The following is a 22,139-nucleotide window of genomic DNA, read 5'->3' on the forward strand; positions in this document are numbered from 1 at the left end:
CAGTCCCTCCCAAACTGTGCTTCCTCACTGTTTGTCACCGGTGTGATGTTTGTAGATTATATGTCATCACTTTCCAGAAAGCAGGTTTTGTATCTCACACACGTGCAGAACTTGTTCAGGCTCGCTGATCCGACATGAAGGCGAAGTAAAGCGGCCTGAGCTGAGGCAGCCAGTAGCTCTGCCTCAGTGAAGGAGGCGTGCTGAGCCCACGGGTTTCTGCTCGTCCCGCTGTCGCTCTTCTTCTACGCACTCATAGAAAGATACAACATGAAACATGCGAGATAAAAGTTCACACCTGAGCCTGCGGAGTTTAGAACAAAGTCACAGGAGGACAGACGAATGGACTTTATTTACAAGTGAAGGTAGGAGCAGGCACAAGATGTAGAAGTGTGATGGCAAACTAAGAACACAGAGGGTTTCTGAGCTCGTCAGCAAACATCAGATATTATATCAGGCAGCAGTGGCAGGAAGAACTCCCCTTTAACAGGAGGAACTCCCCTTTAACAGGAGGAACTCCCCTTTAACAGGAAGAACTCCCCTTTAACAGGAAGAACTCCCCTTTAACAGCAGAAACTCCCCTTTAACAGGAAGAACTCCCCTTTAACAGCAGAAACTCCCCTTTAACAGTAGAAACTCCCCTTTGACAGCAGAAACTCCCCTTTAACAGTAGAAACTCCCCTTTAACAGCAGAAACTCCCCTTTAACAGCAGAAACTTCCCTTTAACAGGATGAACTCCCCTTTAACAGTTAACACTCCCCTTTAACAGCAGAAACTCCCTTATAAAAGTAGAAACTCCCCTTTAAAAGGAAGAACTCCCCTTTAACAGCAGAAACTCCCCTTTAACAGTAGAAACTCCCCTTTAACAGCAGAACTCCCCTTTAACAGCAGAAACTCCCTTTTAACAGGAGGAACTCCCCTTTAACAGTAGAAACTCCCCTTTAACAGCAAAAACTCCCTTATAACAGTAGAAACTCCCCTTTGACAGTAGAAACTCCCCTTTAACAGGAAGAACTCCCCTTTAACAGCAGAAACTCCCCTTTAACAGTAGAAACTCCCCTTTAATAGTAGAAACTCCCCTTTAACAGCAGAAACTCCCCTTTAACGGGAGGAACTTCCCTTTAACAGGATGAACTCCCCTTTAACAGTTGAGACTCCCCTGTAACAGCAGAAACTCCCTTTGACAGCAGAAACTCCCTTATAACAGTAGAAACTCCCCTTTAACAGCAGAAACTCCCCTTTAACAGCAAAAACTCCCCTTTAACAGGAGAAACTCCCCTTTAACAGGAGGAACTCCCCTTTAACAGCAAGAACTCCCCTTTAACAGTAGAAACTCCCGTTTAACAGCAGAAACTCCCCTTTAACAGGAGGAACTCCCCTTTAACAGCAGAAACTCCCCTTTAACAGGAGGAACTCCCCTTTAACAGGAAGAACTCCCCTTTAACAGCAGAAACTCCCCTTTAACAGCAAAAACTCCCCTTTAACAGGAGGAACTCCCCTTTAACAGGAAAAACTCCCTTTTAACAGCAAAAACTCCCCTTTAACAGCAGAAACTCCCCTTTAAATGCAAAAACTCCCCTTTAACAGGAGGAACTCCCCTTTAACAGCAGAAACACCCCTTTAACAGCAAAAACTTCCCTTTAAAAGGAAGAACTCCCCTTTAACAGCAGAAACTCCCCTTTAACAGGAGGAACTCCCCTTTAACAGCAGAAACTCCCCTTTAATAGCAAAATCTCCCCTTTAATGGCAAAAACTCCCCTTTAACTGGAGAAACACCCCTTTAACAGAGAAACTCCCCTTTAACAGGAGAAACACCCCTTTAACAGGAGGAACTCCCCTTTAACAGCAAAAACTCCCCTCTAACAGGAGAAACTTCCCTTTAACAGGAGGAACTCCCCTCTAACAGCAGAATCTCCCCTCTAACAGCAGAACCCTGGAACAGACCCAGGCTCAGAGGGGGGGGGTGCACACCAATCAACAGCCATAATAATAATAAGATCAACTGTAGAGCTGACAGCAGGACTGTGACTAATAATGATCAATAAGGTGACAGTGAAAAACATGACAATAGTTCATGTTGCTGATCGTCGGCCGCCAGAGGAGACGTCAAAGTCCCGCCCACGACGTCTGACTGACAGGTGATCTCAGGTAAAGAAAGGCCACAACAGTCGGCTCTCAGCAACAAACAGGAAGTCAGAATGAGCTGAAGAATTAAATCACAGAATCTAACCCAGCGTCCCTGAAACCACCTCTGACTGTCTGAGGTTCATGAACTCAGCACAGGATCCATAATAGTGAATCCAGACTCCAGGACTGTAAATCAGGACTCCAGCATGTAGCGGCTGAGTGAAGGAGGTCTGGACTCTGTGGAGGAGAGTCATGGTCTCAGAGACGCTGTAGAAGGACAGAACACCTGCTCTGTGGTCCAGGTACACCCCCACTCTGGAGGACCAAGGACCTGAGACGGGAGTTTGGACATCGTTGTGATTAAACTGATAACTGTTTGTGTAACAAACCAACGACCAAGATTTGTCATTGAATCCAAGTCCACAGTCATTTGATCCCCCGTCTCTCCTGATGCTCTTGTATGTGACGGCTACATCAAACCACCTCCCTCTGATCTCCACCTCCCAGTAACAACGTCCAGTCAGACTCTCTCTGCTCAGGACCTGAGACCAGACAGTGAATCTGTCTGGATGATCAGAATAAGACTGTTGTTGTTTCACTAATGTTACTTTTCTGTTCTCCTCAGACAATAACAGATTTCTATGAGCTGTGTTTGGATCCAGTGTGATCTGTTGAGCATATCTTAAGAATCCAGCTCTGGTCGTGGGCTCTGGTTGAGGCAGTAAAACGTCCACCTGAGTCACAGTCAGTGAGATGTTTGTCCAGTGGTCCCTCAGAGCGTCCTGTAGTTTCTCTCTGAGCTCTGACACAGCAGCCGTCACGTCCTCAAAGTGTCTCAGAGGACGGATGTTGATGCTGGATGAGTGTGTGTCCTCTCTGAGAGCTGGCAGTGATCTGTAGCTGTGGACAAACTGGCTGTGATCCTCTGTGTGTGAGAGCTCCTCCAGCTCAGCGTCCCTCCTCTAGCAGCTTTAGTGGAGCAGCTGAAGAAGACGGGACTCCAGGCTGCTCCTGCTGATCACTGCTACGCTGGAGCTGAAGATGTGGCCTGTGATTTCTGCACTGGGAGGAAACTGAAAGCCCTCAAGTCCTGTCTGGTCTGTCTGGTGTCTTACTGATCTCCTGCTCCAGCTCCTCCTGAAGCTCTTTGACTCGACTCACTTCGGCTTCCTGCTGGGATCTGACCTGCCGCTTCAGCTCAGAGCTCCTTCTCTCCATCAGACGGATCAGCTCGGTGAACGTCTCCTCGCCGTGCTCCACTGCTTCATCGGCAGAGCTGCAGATGTCCTCCACCTCCTGCTGGAGCTCCTTCAGGTCTTTCTCTCTGTCCTGGATCCTCTGCTGGATGTTCAGGCGACTCCTCTCCAGCTCTGTCTGCCTCTCAGTCCTCTCTGCTGCAGCTGACACTGTGTCGTGGCCTTTATGTTGGTCCACAGAGCAGAGATAACAGATACTCTGCTGATCGGTGCGGCAGAACATCTTCATCACCTCATCGTGACGAGAGCAGATGTTCTCCTGGAGCTTCCTGGACGGCTCCACCAGCTTGTGTTTCTTTAATGCAGCCACTTCATAGTGAGGCTGCAGGTGTTGCTCACAGTAAGACACCAGACAGACCAGACAGGACTTGAGGGCTTTCAGTTTCCTCCCAGTGCAGAAATCACAGGCCACATCTTCAGCTCCAGCGTAGCAGTGATCAGCAGGAGCAGCCTGGAGTCCCGTCTTCTTCAGCTCCTCCACTAAAGCTGCTAACATGGTGTTTTTCAGCAGGACAGGCCTCGGTGTGAACGTCTGCCTGCACTGAGGGCAGCTGTACATCCTCTTCTCATCCTCTCCATCCCAGTGGGCTCTAATACAGCTCATGCAGTAGTTGTGACCACAGGGAATCGTCACCGGATCCTTCAGTGGATCCAGACAGATCGAACAGGAGAAGGTTTCACGGTCCAGCTGGTCTCCTTTCTGCGCCATTTCACCTCTCAGAGACTCAACGACTGTCTGAGTTTCATTTCCTCGTCACTGAAAACCGGTTTGATCTGAACTTGTTGGTCCCACCCATCTTCAGACTGAGAGCAGGAGGAAGAGGGAGGAGTTATCAAGCTCTGACTGACTCTGAACGAGGGAGGAAAGTTCAGACTGACAGCGCTGCTCCTCTTCCTCCAGTGAAAACCTGCTTCCCTTTGAAAACACTGCAGTCTTTAGTTTTAAAGGACTTCCTGCCTCCTCAGGCTCCATATTTCTCAAACTCTTCCTCATATTCTGCTCTGCTTCATGTTGCAGCAGCAATAACTGACAAACATGACAGTAAAACTCTGCCCTCTTCAGCAATAAGAGTTATAACAGCCGTTGTATCGCTCTCTGCACACACACCAGACTACATTCACAAAAATAGGGATTTTAGAGAATAGCACACAGGAGCTACTGGTCTAGTTTCTGTGTCTTATTGTGTCTTAACATGTTAGTTTGAATCCAAACTAACCTTTTAAAACATCTCAGTCACACAATAACACAAACAAACTCACTGAAGGAGGCAGTGGGAGACCAGCGACTCCCATGTTCTGCAGGCTAAAATGACTGCTTTTGTTAACAGAGTCTGGTGGGTTGAACCAAGAAACATAACTGCTATTTCTGGTTTAACAAAAACACTAACATGTCGATTCCAGTGTCTTCCCACAGAGCCAAGACATGCAGATTAGTTTAGTTTGTCTGCACTTGACCGTGACTTAAATTAGATTAGATTAGATTCCTTTTAGTGTCATTGTAAATAGATATAATAAAATTCAAAGCACAAAAAGTGAAACAAAACCCATAAAAGTACAAAGATACAAAAACAACAAATGCCAAAGAATAAATTATATTCCACTCAAATTATTGCACAAGGTCTTATGTTTTTAGTGCATTATTTAGTTTGGTGATGGCTTGAGGATAAAAACTATGTAACACTCTTTTAACTGTCCGCTAAATACTAATAATGATAACAAACATTCATCCAAATCATAAAAAACTGAAGTTGTTTTAAATTCACAAAGGAATTTCAGCTAAACAGCTTTTATTTAGGATTTCATCCTTCAGATTGGAGACGGCTCTTTTTTTCAGGCTGAAATGTGAAAATGTGAAACAAACTTAATTAAAAATAAAATATATATATAATTGAAGACATGTTAATGCTGCACAGACACAAAATGGTCTCATTTAACACATAAAGCCAACAAAGCCCACAATGTGCAGCTTAGCATGAATGCTGGAGTTTGGTCAGAATAATAATAACATATTGATGTATTGTTTAACATATTGATTACTGAGCTTTAGATAAATGTTTCTATCTACCAGGTTTTAGTTCAGTTGAGTTTCAGTTAGTTTCCGGAGTGAATTTGTTTGTTTTAGTTTTTATTAGTTTCTGTGTTTGCTTTAGTTTATTAATTTAAGAAGTTCTAATATTTTAGTATAATAGTTTTTATTCTTAATTCAGTTGAGTAAGAGTTTTTTTTTTACGCCTTATTTTAGTTTTTAATTCAGTTTTAGCTAATCAGGGTCCAGGGTTGGTTGGATCTTTGATTACGTCTTAATATTAATATTGTTAATTAAAAATGTACATTTAAACTGCTAATTTAAAAGAAACCACATCCCACATGTTGCAGTAAACTGTAGTTTGTGCCAATTTAATTGACTAACTGTAAATTCTTATCAGCACCGACAGAGTTTTGAGATGTTTAAGGAGAAATGACAAGTTTTGAATTATTGGGGGACACCGGTATTCAGCCAATATGTGCCGGCGTCCTTTTTTTCAGTATAAAGTGTGATATATTCAATGTCTGAATCCTAAAGTATTCGGATTACTTTACATTTTTAGTAATTTCGTACCATTTCACATCATGATAACCTGGAAATACATTACCCATAAAGCCACAGCTCTTCTCCAGCACAGCAGGTGGCGCTGTGAACGCCTGTGACAAAATCCGTAGAAGAAGAAGCGAAGACGCGAACGACAGGAGGAGAAGAAGAAGAAGAGGAGGAGGAGGAGGAGGAAGCCGGACATGAGCTGCCAGCTGGACTTTTTATTTACGGAGAACCAGAAGAAAGCAGCGGGTCGTTGCTGTTTGTGTGTCCGGACGTCCCGCAGCAGCGGCGGGGCCGCACTGTGATGAAGAGCCGGAGGGTCTGAACCGGCTGGTGGAAGAAGAAGAAGAAGAAGAAGAGGAGGAGGAAGAGGAGGAAGAGCCTGTCTGTGCACAGTGAGTATTAACATTAAATGCTGCAGCTGCGCCTGTTGATCCGGCTGAACCAGGATCAGGCCCGACCCTAACAGCTCATTGATTAACACACCAGAAACAGCCAATCACAGGCCTCACGTGGGCCTGGAGAATCCTGGAGAATCCTGGAAAGTTTGTGAATGTAAAAAAAACCCTAAACAATAAAAAGGTGCAATAAGGAAGTTACAGTGGTGGAAGAACAAATACCAAATAACTATCAGTGCATTAATGCAAAAGTATTCATTACTGTTATTACTGCATTCAATATAACTGCAGTCCAGTGGTTCCCAAGCTGTGGGTCGGCCCCCTCCAAAGGGTCACCACACAAATCCACATTGTATGTTTGTTTTTGTTTTTTTAATGTAAAGTAACTAAAAGGATCTTGCAGGTCCATTTCTGTAGGGATTCTTTCCATAATGTTGTCGGCCAGAAACTGAAGCTGTTATGTTGCTTCCCCCAAATCACCAGACTCCATTGATGAAAATAGTCATTTTACCTCTCAGCACAGGGGACTTGCTGGTCTACCGCTGCCTTGATCTGTTGGTTTGTTTGTGCAATTGTGTGACTTTGGTGTTTCAAAGGGTTAGTTCATGTACAAAGTAATGTGTTAACATGCCAGATTCACACGAACAACACCACTAAGTCCATGGTGTCCTGCTCTCTAAAATCCCTGTTTTAGTGAATGTAGTCTGGTGTGTGTGCTGTTTGTGGTTAAACCAAAAGGATCTTCCAGGTCTCTCTCTGTAGGGATCCTTTCCATGATGCTGTCACACACTTAGAATAACACTCTGAGCCTGTCAGTGGATCAAACAAGCTCTTTTAGTGGACCTACTGTGATCAGGTGCAGTTGTCCCAAAGGATCATGTTGCAGCCATTGCAGCCCGTTTGGTGGCTGCTGGCTGAGGTGATCTACTGGACCAGTTCCAACACTCTTACTACCTACCAGTCACTCACACACCAGGGTATGTACCAGGTTTAGAAATACAGATGTTATCCTTTAATAAATTAATGTGCCTCTTACTGTGAGTCCTACAATATACTATAGTTCTCTTACAGGACAGTTTACAGGGTAAAAAGTGTGTGAACAAACTCTGCGATGTTTCTAAATGAGCTTAAATATATTTACTGCTACTGTTACCAATATATACACTGATGCTACATCTCTAGTGCGTTAATATCGTACATGTACATATCAATCTTTTGCTGGTTGTCTCTGCAAAATCTTTCTAACGTTGTAATGGAGTCCAGCAAGTGAAGACAGGAATCATATTATCAGGATTTGTGTTACTTTTCATGGTTCATTGTTATGAAGCAGAGGGAGAGAGGAAGAGAGGGAGAGAGGGACGGCAGTGTCGTGTTTCACCTCTAAAGTTTGGTTTTAGGGGCGTTTTTAGGTCTAATTTGACCAAAGTGATTGAAAAATGTAACTTTAACTTCCTTGTGTCTGTGTGAGCCAAGAAATAAGGCGAGGAGGGAAAACTGGAAACACGTTCAGCAGCTTATCAGGTTTCTATTCAGTCAGACAGGTAGTGTGTGTGTGTGTGTGTGTGTGTGTGTGTGTGTGTGTGTGTGTGAGTGTGTGTGAGTGTGTGTGAGTGTGTGTGAGTGTGTGTGAGTGTGTGTGTGAGTGTGTGTGTGTGTGTGTGTGTGTGTGTGCGCGCACCAACCAGGATATCCTCCTCAGCGTTGCATCACCACAGTTTGTCGTGATCTCCAGACAGACTCTGTGTTCAGTTCTTGTGTTTACTTTCTACTCTCTCACGTGTCACACATGCAGCTGATGAATCCATTGACGCTTTGGTTTGTAAAAATGAAATGAAAATAATGCTTATTGTGTCCAACCAACAGTCCAGAAGTGTCAGTTTCATTAAAAACAAATTCAAATGATTCAAGGAAAACAAATTTTCATGTGTGAGAAACTGCAACCAGGAAAACTTACTTGAAGGACCAGTGCGTAGGATTTAGTGACAGGCTCTGATTATTATTGTTATACATTTATTTACATATTCTGGTGTCTAAATGACTGGAAGGTACTAAAACTGTGTGACAGCATCATGGAAAGGATCCCTACAGAGAGAGACCTGGAAGATCCTTTTGGTTTAACCACAAACAGCACACACACCAGACTACATTCACTAAAACAGGGATTTTAGAGAACAGGACACAGGAGCTGCTGCTCTGCTGCTGCCTCCATCAGACAGTGTGTTTGTGTTATTGTGTGACTTTAAAGGGTTTTTAAAGGGTTAGTTTGAATCCAAACTTAAGAGTTAAAATACCAAAGTCATTGCAACTAGACCAGCAGCTCCTGTGTCCTGTTCCCTAAAATCCCTGTTTTAGTGAATGTAGTCTGGTGTGTGTGCAGAGAGCGATATAACGGCTGTTTGTGGTTAAACCAAAAGGATCTTCCAGGTCTCTCTCTGTAGGGATCCTTTCCATGATGCTGTCACACACACTTGAGTAAATGTACTTCGTTACTGCTCTGGTGATCAGTGTCTCTGGTTGTGTTCAGCTCATGGATGCAGAGAGTGGCGAGCTGTTTCTTGGCAGCGTCGGGGCGGCAGACAGCTGGCAGCTCGACGCTCCTTTCGCCTGCTCCGACCTCGTCTTCGGCGGCTCAGAGAAACCCCTGCAGGACTGGCCGGTGGAGCCCGACCGTGTGAGTGTGCGCTCCCAGCATGTGTGTAGTGGATGGTACAGGTGAGGGTCACCTGACGCAGTCTGTTGAATCAGCTGACCCTCTGACTGTGTCACAGACGCAGAATGACAGCGAATCGGAGGACGTCCTTCACGGCGTTGACCCAAATGAGGTGTTTCCCAGCGGGCCACCAGCGGACTCCTCGTCTGAGAGCGACAGCGGCATTTCCGAGGATCCCGTGGTCGAGACTCCCGTCGCCACGGTGACCATGGTGACCACCCCGCTGGCCCCGGCGGCCGTCTACCAGGTGGTTTATGACATCGGCAGCCTGGGCGCCGTTAAGACGGAACCTGGACAAGAGAACGCCATCTCCATCGAGCTCGGTGAGGACAAGTGTGTTTGTGACGGTTTGAATTAAAGCGTGAACATTTAAATCCACCTGTGTCCACCGATTGATATTCTCAACTTTATTGATTTTGTAGAAAAAACATCACATTTATCACATGACTTTTAAAGCTCAGATCTGTAATCCAACAAAACCGCTCTGTGTAAAGCTGCCAGACTCCATTGACAAAAATAGTAATTATACCTCAAGGAACACAGTAATTGCTGGTCCACTGCTGCCATGATCTATTAATTTGATTGTGTTATTGTGTGAGTTTGACGTTTTAAAGGGTGAATTCAGACCCAAAGTAAGGTGCTAGTTGGCTGATTGAAGCGGCGGCAGACCAGCAAACCCCTGTGCTCTGTGAGGTAAAATGACTGTTTCTGTCAATGGAGTCTGGTGGCTTTGCAATGATTGCAGGCCTCATCTGTCTACCTCCATTTCCTGTCCTGTGCAGATGAGTGGAGCTCTCAGGTGTTGTTTTCAGACTCGTGTATAGTCAACGAGCTGCCCGTGCTCTCCGCGGCTCGCCTCGATGGCAGCTTGGCCGTCGACCCCCCCAGCCCGGACGGTGACCTGGTGAGGCTGCTTTGGTGTTTTTTTTTTTTTTTGTGTGTGTGTTCTTGCTCCTGCTCCTGTTCCTGAGTTTTTGGCCTGGAGGACTGACTCTTCTTCTGCTGTTGCAGCTGTACCCGGACCTCCAGCTGACCGAGGAGGAGCAGAAGCTGTTGACCCAGGAAGGAGTTTCTCTGCCCAACAACCTCCCGCTCACCAAGGTCAGGCCGAGACTAACCTGCTCATACGACACGACTTCAACACCTGAGTCACTGATTTCCTTACAGAAAAATCCTTCAGATGTGGGTCGGAGAACAGAAAAGGAAAATAAAGCACATAAACAAAGAACAAACGTATTCACTAAAATGACATAAATACGTTGCCATGGCTGCATAATGACATATTTACAACATACGTGCAAGTATTTTGAGCACAGACTGTATAAAGGAAGTGGACGTAGCCAAGAAGTGATGTTAACCCACGAAGCATCTGATTGGTTAGTGAGCAGGAAGCCCCGCCCTAAAGCCTCCTCACTTCCTGGTGTATCTTCCTCTAAATCACATATGTTAAACTCAAGGCCCGTCAGGACCCGTGCAGCAGCCCCTCCTCCCGCAGGTATAATGACACACCGATCAGCGGATTAATGCACCGATCAGCGCCTTTATAGCGACACTTATGGCGCGTTTCCACTAGTACCTACGCCGAGTAGAGCTGAGTAGGTACTAGTGGAAACGCGCCATTAAGATAGCCCCCCCAAAATAAATGGCTAAACGAAAAGTGGACTTAATTAAATAATTAAAGAAATATAAGACGACACTATGAGACAAAACATCAGGATAGTACAAAAAATAAAAAAATAATTTAAAATTCTATTTATTTTATTGAGGAAAAGTTGTTGAAGTTTGGCTGTTTACATTCATATTTCTGGATAATATATATATATATATATATATATATATATATATATATATATATATATATATATATATATATATATATATATATATATATATACACATAATTATTATATTATATACTATAATAAAAGAGTCACTATTAGAGTCTTCACTAAATGTTGAGCCCGTTTGGCCCGTGACTTAGACCGGGTTTTAAATTTTGGCCCTTTCTTTGATTGAGTTTGACCCCCCTGCTCTAGATGGACCATTTAGCTCAGTCGGTATGAAGAAGTGGACGCAGCTTCCTGGTCTGAACAGTGAAGCCTTAAAGCTGCTTCCTCTCTAGTGTCCAGCAGGGGGCGACTCCACTGAAGTCTGATTGGATGGAAGTCAATGAGGAAATGAGGAGACTTCTCTCCTGATTTATCAGCTCAGTGAACAGTTTCTGCTCTCAGTCTCTAGTTTACAGTCTTCTTCAGCACAGCAGGACGTTCATGTAGTCAGTGATGGTCCATTTAGAGGAGGATACACCAGGAAGAGGGGGGCGGGGCTACCTGCTCACCGACCAATCAGATGCTTCGTGGGATGAAAGTCACTTCTGGTTCTGAAACCAAGATGGCTTCCACGTTGGCTACGTAAATCCCACCTCTGCCCTGTGATTGGCTCGCTAGATTTGAGCAACTTCCCACCGGCCAATCAGAAACAACGTACTGTGGCGACAAACACCATAATCTGCCCTTAAAGCAGTCGGTTTTGAACGAATCTTTATTTTCCAGGCCGAAGAACGAATCCTGAAGAAAGTTCGGAGAAAAATCCGCAACAAGCAGTCGGCTCAGGACAGCCGGCGGAGGAGGAAGGAGTACATCGACGGGCTGGAGAGCAGGTAGGACACCTGTCTGTCTGTCTGTCTGTCTGTCTGTCTGTCTGTCTGTCTGTCTGTCTGTCTGTCTGTCAGTCAATCATTCTCTTAAACTTTCTATGACAGTGAATTAAATGTTGTGTTAACAGGGCAGCAGCCTGCTCGACACAGAACAAGGAGCTGCAGAGGACGGTGGAGCAGCTGGAGAAGCACAACATGTACGACCAGGTTTATTATTGATTATTCAACCCCCCCCCCCCCCCCGGTACCAACCATATCAGCCAGCTGGTCACCAAGGGGTTAAATAACTAGTTAGTCAGTGTGTAGTGGAGGTCTATGGTGTGTGTGTGTGTTAGTTAGTCAGTGTGTTAGTGTGTAGTGGAGGTCTATAGTGTGTGTGTGTTAGTTAGTCAGTGTGTTAGTGTGTAGTGGAGGTCTATAGTGTGTGTGTGTTAGTTAGTCAGTGTGTCAGTGTGTAGTGGAGGTCTATAGTGTGTGTGTGTTAGTTAGTCAGTGTGTCAGTGTGTAGTGGAGGTCTATAGTGTGTGTGTGTTAGTTAGTCAGTGTGTCAGTGTGTAGTGGAGGTCTATAGTGTGTGTGTGTTAGTTAGTCAGTGTGTCAGTGTGTAGTGGAGGTCTATAGTGTGTGTGTGTTAGTTAGTCAGTGTGTCAGTGTGTAGTGGAGGTCTATAGTGTGTGTGTGCTAGTTAGTCAGTGTGTCAGTGTGTAGTGGAGGTCTATAGTGTGTGTGTGTTAGTCAGTGTGTCAGTGTGTAGTGGAGGTCTATAGTGTGTGTGTGTGTTAGTTAGTCAGTGTGTCAGTGTGTAGTGGAGGTCTATAGTGTGTGTGTGTTAGTTAGTCAGTGTGTCAGTGTGTAGTGGAGGTCTATAGTGTGTGTGTGTTAGTTAGTCAGTGTGTTAGTGTGTAGTGGAGGTCTATAGTGTGTGTGTGCTAGTTAGTCAGTGTGTCAGTGTGTAGTGGAGGTCTATAGTGTGTGTGTGTGCTAGTTAGTCAGTGTGTTAGTGTGTAGTGGAGGTCTATAGTGTGTGTGTGCTAGTTAGTCAGTGTGTTAGTGTGTAGTGGAGGTCTATAGTGTGTGTGCTAGTTAGTCAGTGTGTTAGTGTGTAGTGGAGGTCTATAGTGTGTGTGTGTGCTAGTTAGTCAGTGTGTTAGTGTGTAGTGGAGGTCTATAGTGTGTGTGTGCTAGTTAGTCAGTGTGTCAGTGTGTAGTGGAGGTCTATAGTGTGTGTGTGTTAGTTAGTCAGTGTGTCAGTGTGTAGTGGAGGTCTATAGTGTGTGTGTGCTAGTTAGTCAGTGTGTCAGTGTGTAGTGGAGGTCTATAGTGTGTGTGTGTGCTAGTTAGTCAGTGTGTCAGTGTGTAGTGGAGGTCTATAGTGTGTGTGTGTGCTAGTTAGTCAGTGTGTTAGTGTGTAGTGGAGGTCTATAGTGTGTGTGTGCTAGTTAGTCAGTGTGTCAGTGTGTAGTGGAGGTCTATAGTGTGTGTGTGTGCTAGTTAGTCAGTGTGTTAGTGTGTAGTGGAGGTCTATAGTGTGTGTGTGTGTGCTAGTTAGTCAGTGTGTCAGTGTGTAGTGGAGGTCTATAGTGTGTGTGTGCTAGTTAGTCAGTGTGTTAGTGTGTAGTGGAGGTCTATAGTGTGTGTGTGCTAGTTAGTCAGTGTGTCAGTGTGTAGTGGAGGTCTATAGTGTGTGTGTGTGCTAGTTAGTCAGTGTGTTAGTGTGTAGTGGAGGTCTATAGTGTGTGTGTGTGTGCTAGTTAGTCAGTGTGTCAGTGTGTAGTGGAGGTCTATAGTGTGTGTGTGCTAGTTAGTCAGTGTGTTAGTGTGTAGTGGAGGTCTATAGTGTGTGTGCTAGTTAGTCAGTGTGTTAGTGTGTAGTGGAGGTCTATAGTGTTCCTGTTGTTCTGGATCAACATGTTCTCTGTCTCTCTTTAGTCTCCTCTGATGAACAACATGTCTGATTCCTGGATTTTCTCCATGTTTCTCCAGTCTGAAGTCTTTTCTCACTCATTCTGCTTCACTGACTTCTGGAACCTTCTAGCTGAGGTTGGACACATTTTAGGGACATGAAGAAGAAGAAGGTCCTCCAAGACATGACGGCACCAGAAGAAGAAACTACTTTTACTTTTAAACTGACAGCAACTGTGTTTGTAAAACTATATTTTCACATTTGATGGTTATTTTTATGGTTATTGACCAGCAGAGGGCGCTGCTGTCTTCTTCTTCTGGCATCTTCTTATTCTTCCAGTTTTCCTCCTCCTCTTCTTCTTCTTCTTTCCGTGCTCTGTTTTCTCCTTCTGTCCATCCTGCCGTCTTTCTCTAACGTCATTCTAAATCTCCCCCTCTGTCGGTCTAAAATGGTTGATTTAAGCCGCCGTCAGTCCTCCAGCTCTGATCTTTCAGCAGCATCACACCAGAGGGATGCAGATGTTTCCCACCTGCTTCTTCTGCAGGTTTTCTGCTTTAAATCCATTTAAAATCTGCCCTCTTTTCAGCCCTGAAGCCTGATCTTCTTATTTAGTCCTTTGAATTTCAGCTCCATTAGTGTCACGGTGTCTCTGTCTGCGATGAAGAAGCAGCCTGTCGTGTCCTCTGTGAGCTCCCTGAGGTCTGGTTACAGGTGAAAGTGATGATGTGTTCCTGCTCTTCAGGTCTCTGCTGGCTCAGCTGCAGCAGCTTCAGTCTCTGATTAAACAGACGGTCAGTAAAGGAGCCCAGACCAGCACCTGCTTACTGGTAGGAAACTGTGTGTGTGTGTGTGTGTGTGTGTGTGTGTGTGTGTGTGTGTGTGTGTGTGTGTGTGTGTGTGTGTGTGTGTGTGTGTGTGTCTGTGTGTCTGTGTGTGTGTGTGTGTGTGTGTGTGTGTGTGTGACTGTGAGTGTGTGTGTGTGTGTGTGTGTGTGAGTGTGTGTGTGACTCTGTGAGTGTGTGTGTGTGTGTGTGTGTGTGTGTGACTCTGTGTGTGAGTGTGTGTGTCTGTGTGTGTGTGTGTGACTCTGTGTGTGTGTGTGTGTGTGTGTGTGTGTGTGTGTGTGTGACTCTGTGTGTGAGTGTGTGTGTCTGTGTGTGTGTGTGTGTGTGTGTGTGTGTGTGTGTGTGTGTGTGTGTGTGTGTGTGTGTGTGTGTGTGTGTGTGTGTGTGTGTGTGTGTGTGTGTGTTCATGGCGCCAGACTTTTAAGTTTAAAGTGAGCGTTAGGTTTAGGTATTTAGTTGTTAAGTGTCCTCACAACCACACAAAGTCTGTGTTTCTATCATTTAGTTGAAGGGGCCGATAAGTGGGAGCACCCTCTGGGGGGCCACAGTGTTTTTCTCTGACATTATGTGTTTCTTCTTTGTGAGGACATTTGTCCTGGTCCTCTCAGCTACAGTGGAGATCGAAAGTTTGGGCACCCCAGGTAAAAATTTGTATTAATGTGCATAAAGAAGCCAAGGAAAGATGGAAAAATCTCCAAAAGGCATCAAATTACAGATGAGTCAGTCTTATAATATGTCAAAAAAAGTTAGATTTTATTTCCATCATTTACACTGTCAAAATAACAGAAAACAAAATAATGGCGTCTGCAAAAGTTTGGGCACCCTGCAGAGTTAATACCTTGTACTGCCCCCTTTGGAAAGCTGAGACCTGACAGTGTCATGGATTGTTCACAATCATCGTCTGGAAAGACCAGGTGATGTCAGTCTCAAAGGTGCTAAATGCCCAGACTCATCTGACCTTGCCCCAACAATCAGCACCATGAGTTCTTCTAAGCAGTTGTCTAGAACACTGAAACTGAAAATAGTTGACGCTCACAAAGCAGGAGAAGGCTATAAGAAGATAGCAAAGCGTTTTCAGATGCCAATATCCTCTGTTCGGAATGTAATTAAGAAATGGCAGTCATCAGGAACAGTGGAAATTAAAGCAAGATCTGGAAGACCAAGAAAAATATCAGACAGAACAGCTCGCAGGATTGTGAGAACAGCAAGTCAAAATCCACGTTTGATTGCACGATCCCTCCAGAAAGATCTGGCAGACGCTGGAGTTGTGGTACACTATTCCACTATAAAGAGATACTTGTACAAATATTGTACTTCATGGAAGAGTCATCAGAAGAAAGCCTCTTCTACGTCCTCACCACAAAAATCAGCGTTTGAAGTTTGCAAATGAACATATAGACGAGCCTGATGCATTTTGGAAACAAGTTCTGTGGACCGATGAGGTTAAAATAGAACTTTTTGGCCGGAATGAGCAAAGGTACGTTTGGAGAAGAAAGGGCACAGAATTCAATGAAAAGAACCTCTGTCCAACTGTTAAGCATGGGGGTGGATCAATCATGCTTTGGGGTTGTATTGCAGCCAGTGGCACAGGGAACATTTCACGAGTAGAAGGACAAATGGATTCAATCAAATTTCAGCAAATTTTGGACGCTAACTTGATGCCATCTGTGAAAAAGCTGAAGTTAAAGAGAGGATGGCTTCTACAAATGGATAATGATCCTAAACACACCTCAAAATCCACGGTGGATTACATCAAGAGGCGTAAACTGAAGGTTTTGCCACGGCCTTCACAATCTCCTGACCTCAACATAATTGAAAATCTATGGATAGACCTTAAAAGAGCAGTGCATGCCAGACAGCCCAGAAATCTCAAAGAACTTGAAGACTTTTGTAAGGAAGAATGGGCGAAGATACCTCAAACAAGGATTGAAAGACTCTTGGCTGGCTACAAAAAGCGTTTACAAGCTGTGATACTTGCCAAAGGGGGCAGTACAAGGTATTAACTCTGCAGGGTGCCCAAACTTTTGCAGACGCCATTATTTTGTTTTCTGTTATTTTGACAGTGTAAATGATGGAAATAAAATCTAACTTTTTTTGACATATTATAAGAATGTCTCATCTGTAATTTGATGCCTTTTGGAGATTTTTCCATCTTTCCTTGGCTTCTTTATGCACATTAATACAAATTTTTACCTGGGGTGCCCAAACTTTCGATCTCCACTGTACAAAAGGTGGTCTGTGAGGTTTGTGAGGACATTCCTTTAACATTCCATTTAAAAATCATTTTGTAAGTCTAGGAAGTAGAATTAGAAAGACAAAGCTAAAAGTTGCATAAGTGGCGTCCAGCTAGCCGGCGGCGCTAAAGCTGCTCTGTGTGTGTGTTAGCTGTGAGCAGGTAGAGGGTCTGATCCTTCCTCAGGGGACCAGGAGTCTGGGATCACACACAGCAGCTCAGAGAACATGAGGGACGTTAGCACGGGGACGTAGCAGCGTTAGCTCGCTAGCTAGCAGGAAACCGGAGGATGAAGCTCACTGAGCGGTTTGACAGCACACTAAATGGTTCTTTACCGTCTTCACCACAAACTGAGACTTTACTGACTTTAACATCATCTTTAAACGGACAAACATCACGTGTGAGCTTCAGGGAACCATTCAAACAGATCTAAACTTTATTTGTGAAGAGTGTACAGATTTTTTCTGAGATAAGGTCCCATGATGAGGAGACAGGATGTGGAGGCGGTTTAGTCTTTTGACTGAAAGCTCTGTTCTGTCAAAGTTTATCTTTGCACGCTGCACAACTGTATTATAAAATAAATATGATGAGATGCAACGTAAAAAGACTAAACAGATAAAAAGAGTAAAAAGGCTGTTGGATGATTTCGTAGAAGCCGACTGATAAAGTGTCCCTGTGCGTCCTCAGATCATCCTCGTCTCTCTGGGTCTGATCATCATGCCGAGTTTCAGTCCGTTCAGCCGCCACTTGTCTGCAGACGACGACTACAGACCCACCGGAGGTCAGTTAAACTGTGTTTAACCCACTGAAGCTCATCTGGAGTCTGTAGCGTTATAAAACATCACTGATTTCACTGGAGAACAAAACCAGGAAAAACAAGCAAATAAAACTGCAACCTTTTGTACTGAAGCCTGTATGGAAGATTAGGGATGTCAAGGTTTAAAAAAAAAACCCCAGAAAAATATGATATAACAGGAAAATGACATGATAATCAGGGTTTGATTCCCCAAATCCACAATTTGATTTTGAATTTACACCTGGTTTAGATTAATTACTAAACCAGTGCTTTAATTCTGACAGCACTAGTTTCTTTATGTTGCCTGTGTTTGTTGTTTTAAATAAGACAAAATGTTTTTGTTTTTTTTATTAATCTTTGCAAATAAGAGGGAAAAAAAATACTGGGAGAATCACAGATCCTGCACTCATTGATCAATGGATCCATCTTTGATTGAGAGTTGTTTTTATTTGAGGAGAAGCGGTGCGTTAGCTCACCATCCACCGAAAAAATTTACTTCCACGTCTCTGGAAACGTCACGAAGGAGCCAATAATGCCAAATCCACCTCATTGGCAGGTGGCAAATCACTTATAAGGAACGTATTTAATATTTTGTGGTACGTTTGGTACAACAGATGGAAAATGGAAATAAAATATCCTTCTATTATTCCAGTTATTTCCAGAAACATCCTGACGGACCCCTCCTCCTCCTCCCAGCCAACAGCAGACGACGCCGACGCTCCGGCCGTCCGGTCTGACCCCTCGTCACCGCCGTCTGAGCTCAGCCAGCCGGGACCTCCGGATGGCGCCGCCTTCCTGCAGGAACCAATGGAGAACCCCGAAAACAACGGCGTCACGGGGCCGGCCCAAGAGGGGAGCCAATCGGGGAACAGCTCAGCTCCTGTTGCTGGGCAGGCCGAGGCGCTGGCGCCGGGTCTGAACCTGGCGGCGGAGAAAGGCGGCCGCGATCCCGCCAAACCTGCACATGCTGATGAGATGTAGACGGTCGATCGATTTTTAGTGATCGATGGAGTCGACTCTTCGCTCTGGATGATGGCTGCTGATCAGTATCGGGAACTAATCGATCGGTGGTGGTTTTAACATTTGCTGATGAGATCATAAAACATGGCCGCCTCCCAAAGCTCAGTCTTCAGGTAAAGGAACAGTTTGACATTTTAGGAACTATTTCCTGGCCAGGCTAACAGTTTCCCCCTGTTTCCAGTCTTTGTGCTAAGCTATGCTAACTCACCTCATATTCACTTGGTGAACTCGTGGTGGGAAAGCAACGGAGTGCTCAACCATTCATTTCACTTTCAGAAAAACATTCAAGTTTTACAGAAGAGCAACTAGGCGGCTAACTAAAGCGTGAGTTTGACTAAACTGGGCTGGATGCAGCTTTTATTTCCATGATGATCAGTTAATTTTTTACTATTAAAGGGACATTTCGCTCTGGTGTAACATAAATACATAAATACGCCGTGTTTACCAGCTGACCTCTGACCTTACTTCTGCTTCTCAGCCTCTGTGGCCTTTTTCACACCGTAAGGTTAAAGCATAAATCGGTATTTATAAACCTTAAACATTTCTTTACATATTCTGGTGTCTAAATGACTGGAAGGTACTAAAAGTGTGTGACAGCATCATGGAAAGGATCCCTACAGAGAGAGACCTGGAAGATCCTTTTGGTTTAACCACAAACAGCACACACACCAGACTACATTCACTAAAACAGGGATTTTACCTTACAGGACACAGGAGCTGCTGGTGTAGTTGCTGTGACTTTTTACTGTGGTATATATTTAGAAATATAATTTGGACATTAACTAATCCCTTAATACATGAAAGTCACATAATAACATGAACGAATAAATTGATGGAGGCAGCAGCAGAGCAGCAGCTCCTGTGTCCTGTTCTCTAAAATCAGTGTTTTAGTGAATGTAGTCTGGTGTGTGTGCTGTTTGTGGTTAAACCAAAAGGATCTTCCAGGTCTCTCTCTGTAGGGATCCTTTCCATGATGCTGTCACACACTTAGAATAACACTCTGAGCCTGTCAGTGGATCAAACAAGCTCTTTTAGTGGACCTACTGTGATCAGGTGCAGTTGTCCCAAAGGATCACGTTGCAGCCATTGCAGCCCGTTTGGTGTCTGCTGGCTGAGGTGATCTACTGGACCAGTTCCAACACTTTTACTACCTACCAGTCATTTAAAACACCAGGATGTAGACAGAGAGGATCATGGGGTTAAAAATTACCCTTCAGGAACAGTGTGCACTCAGCATCATGCTAATCTTTTCTAATTCAAGAATCTAAAAGTAAATCATAAACAAAGTAGTGTAACTTTGTTAGTTGAATTGTTATAAAGAGAAGGTTGGCTAAACTTGTTTTTCTACATTAATTTAGGAGGTTCTACTTATGTGAAATTATGCTGTGGCTTTTTTGAAAAAAAAAAAAATGTTGGCTCTTTCCTTCAGTTTTCTCTGTTAGAGGGAGTTGTTTTTTAAATTTCTAACAAAAGTCAGAAATCCTTCTGAATGAATTACAAATCGTTGTCTGCTTCACGCAGTGGGTTGAATTTATTTATTTAGATCCACTGGAATAACAGGATGAAAGTTTGTTGTAACTCTGTGTTCAACCGTTGGCCCAAACCTAAAACTTTATTATTATTATTATTATTATTATTCCTAACAATGCAGTGGAATGACACCTCTCTTTCTAACTGCTGTGTTATGTTTGTGTGAGACGCCGTCATTTATCCACAGGCTTCATTTTTCATCATTAATTTATTAAAAGGGAACAATCAATGGAGGCGGTGTCTGATTTATTTATCATTTATGGAGACAGCTTCACTATCACCATGTACAGTGTTATAATATAATATAATTAGGGAAAATCTGTTAGTTAGTTTGTCTTGGAAAAAAGTATCTTTGATGAATCGGTGTCAAGGTCAAGTTATCATTACTGGTAAGTTAGTTACAGTCACTCCTGCTTAAAATAAACATTTAAATCTTCGGGGGGGGGGGGGGGGGGGGGTAAGGATTTAAATGGGGGTCAAACACAAACTTCACTGACGCCTCGTAGAACAAATGAACCCCATGAATCACCAAAATCACACAACAACACAAACACACTAACTGATGCTAAAATCCCTGTTTTTTTGAATGGAGTCTGGTGTGTCTGCAGAGAGCGATATAACGGCTGGTTGTGCATCAGTTGTGTCCAACCAACAGTCCAAATTTAACGATAATTTTATTCTATTTGTCATGACGTTTATGAAAACACTAGATGTAAGCAGGTAGCAACAGACAGAAACATTCCACTTTAAAATAGAAGTGCACAGAAAGGTTAAGAGTGATCGCAGGCGTTAAAGCTGCAGAATTAATAGTGGTGCACGTGTGAGACACACAAAAAGTCCTCCACATAAAGCCGGTAGATTTAATTAGTTAAATTAAACGGATTATGTTTCTTTCAAATGTTGCAATGGTGAAATGAAAGTGTTAAAGTTCTTCTGTTAATGAGAGTTAATACAACAGGACTCGATATGTGATGAATAAAAACACGGAGTCAGAAAAGGCCTGACTTTGTAAACTGATTTTTATGATGTTTGACACCTCGTCTCTTAAAAACCTTTATTTAAAACCAACAAACAAGCAAACATTCATGTCATTGAAAGGAAAAGCAGCGAGTCTTCACACCTGAGCCGCTGCAACCAGGAAACGACTTCAACCATCACCAGGACAGAATAACTTCTGTTATTGATTATTTGTGTGACGATGAGGCCGTGATGATGATGATGATGATGATGATTATGATGACGAAGGTTTCTGTGTCTTTGAGAAGTGACATTTAGCAGCTGTGGTGGGAGTCCGGTGGGCTTACTGTTAATGAGCTCTGGGTGAGTATCGTCCCTTTATTATTACGCCTGTTTGGTTTCTCTCCTTCCAGTCTGCAGCTCTTCTTCATCCTCCTCCTCCTCCTCCTCCTCCTCCGCTCTTCATATTAGAGATTAACACAGACCTGATGTGATGCATGGGCGTTAAAGGAGCAGTCTGTGGGATTTAGTGGGATCTATCCGTAAAAGGTGGAATACACGTGGTGTAAAATCACCTGAAACTAAGAGTCGTTGTGTTTTCGCTGGTTGGAACGAGTCAACATTATTCAGTTTACTGTCATTTAACACTCACCAATCTCAGTATCATGGACCGATTAAGATTTCTTAATTTCTTAGGTTAACATTTCTCGCTGGAAAGTGAACCACAAAGAGACACAAGACGACCACAAAGAGACAAAAAATACAAGAAACAGACACAAGACGACCACAAAGAGACAAAAAATACAAAAAACAGACACAAGACGACCACAAAGAGACAAAAAATACAAAAAACAGACACAAGACGACCACAAAGAGACAAAAAATACAAGAAACAGACACAAGACGACCACAATGAGACAAAAATACAAGAAACAGACACAAGACGACCACAATGAGACAAAAATACAAAAAACAGACACAAGACGACCACAAAGAGACAAAAAATACAAGAAACAGACACAAGACGACCACAATGAGACAAAAATACAAGAAACAGACACAAGACGACCACAATGAGACAAAAATACAAAAAACAGACACAAGACGACCACAAAGAGACAAAAAATACAAAAAA

The 22,139-nt window shown here is 43.7% G+C and overlaps 1 protein-coding gene and 1 pseudogene across 1 annotated transcript; one reads left to right on the forward strand and one right to left on the reverse strand.

Annotated features, from left to right (window-relative positions):
* Window positions 1-330: 330 nt before the first annotated feature.
* LOC139205756 (tripartite motif-containing protein 16-like) lies at window positions 331-4,107 on the reverse strand (annotated as a pseudogene).
* A 2,035-nt stretch (window positions 4,108-6,142) lies between these two features.
* LOC139205748 (cyclic AMP-responsive element-binding protein 3-like protein 4) lies at window positions 6,143-20,318 on the forward strand. The gene is made up of 10 exons (XM_070836045.1): window positions 6,143-6,351; window positions 8,879-9,025; window positions 9,123-9,387; window positions 9,847-9,968; window positions 10,076-10,165; window positions 11,617-11,723; window positions 11,849-11,917; window positions 14,366-14,450; window positions 17,389-17,482; window positions 18,150-20,318. Exons 2-10 carry the CDS (start codon window positions 8,882-8,884, stop codon window positions 18,476-18,478), a joined length of 1,305 nt encoding a protein of 434 aa, XP_070692146.1. The 5' UTR covers window positions 6,143-6,351; window positions 8,879-8,881; the 3' UTR covers window positions 18,479-20,318.
* The last annotated feature ends 1,821 nt before the right edge of the window (window positions 20,319-22,139 follow it).

This window comes from Pempheris klunzingeri, chromosome 8 (assembly GCF_042242105.1).
Source record: "Pempheris klunzingeri isolate RE-2024b chromosome 8, fPemKlu1.hap1, whole genome shotgun sequence".
In the NCBI taxonomy this organism is placed as follows: Eukaryota; Metazoa; Chordata; class Actinopteri; order Acropomatiformes; family Pempheridae; genus Pempheris; species Pempheris klunzingeri.

Excerpts from the sequence above, each read along its gene's own strand:
- LOC139205748 (XM_070836045.1), top strand. The coding sequence starts at position 8,882 with ATGGATGCAGAGAGTGGCGAGCTGTTTCTTGGCAGCGTCGGGGCGGCA. Across the intron at positions 9,388-9,846 it reads CGCCATCTCCATCGAGCTCG|ATGAGTGGAGCTCTCAGGTG; the intron begins GTGAGGACAAGT and ends TGTCCTGTGCAG. Across the intron at positions 14,451-17,388 it reads AGACCAGCACCTGCTTACTG|ATCATCCTCGTCTCTCTGGG; the intron begins GTAGGAAACTGT and ends GTGCGTCCTCAG.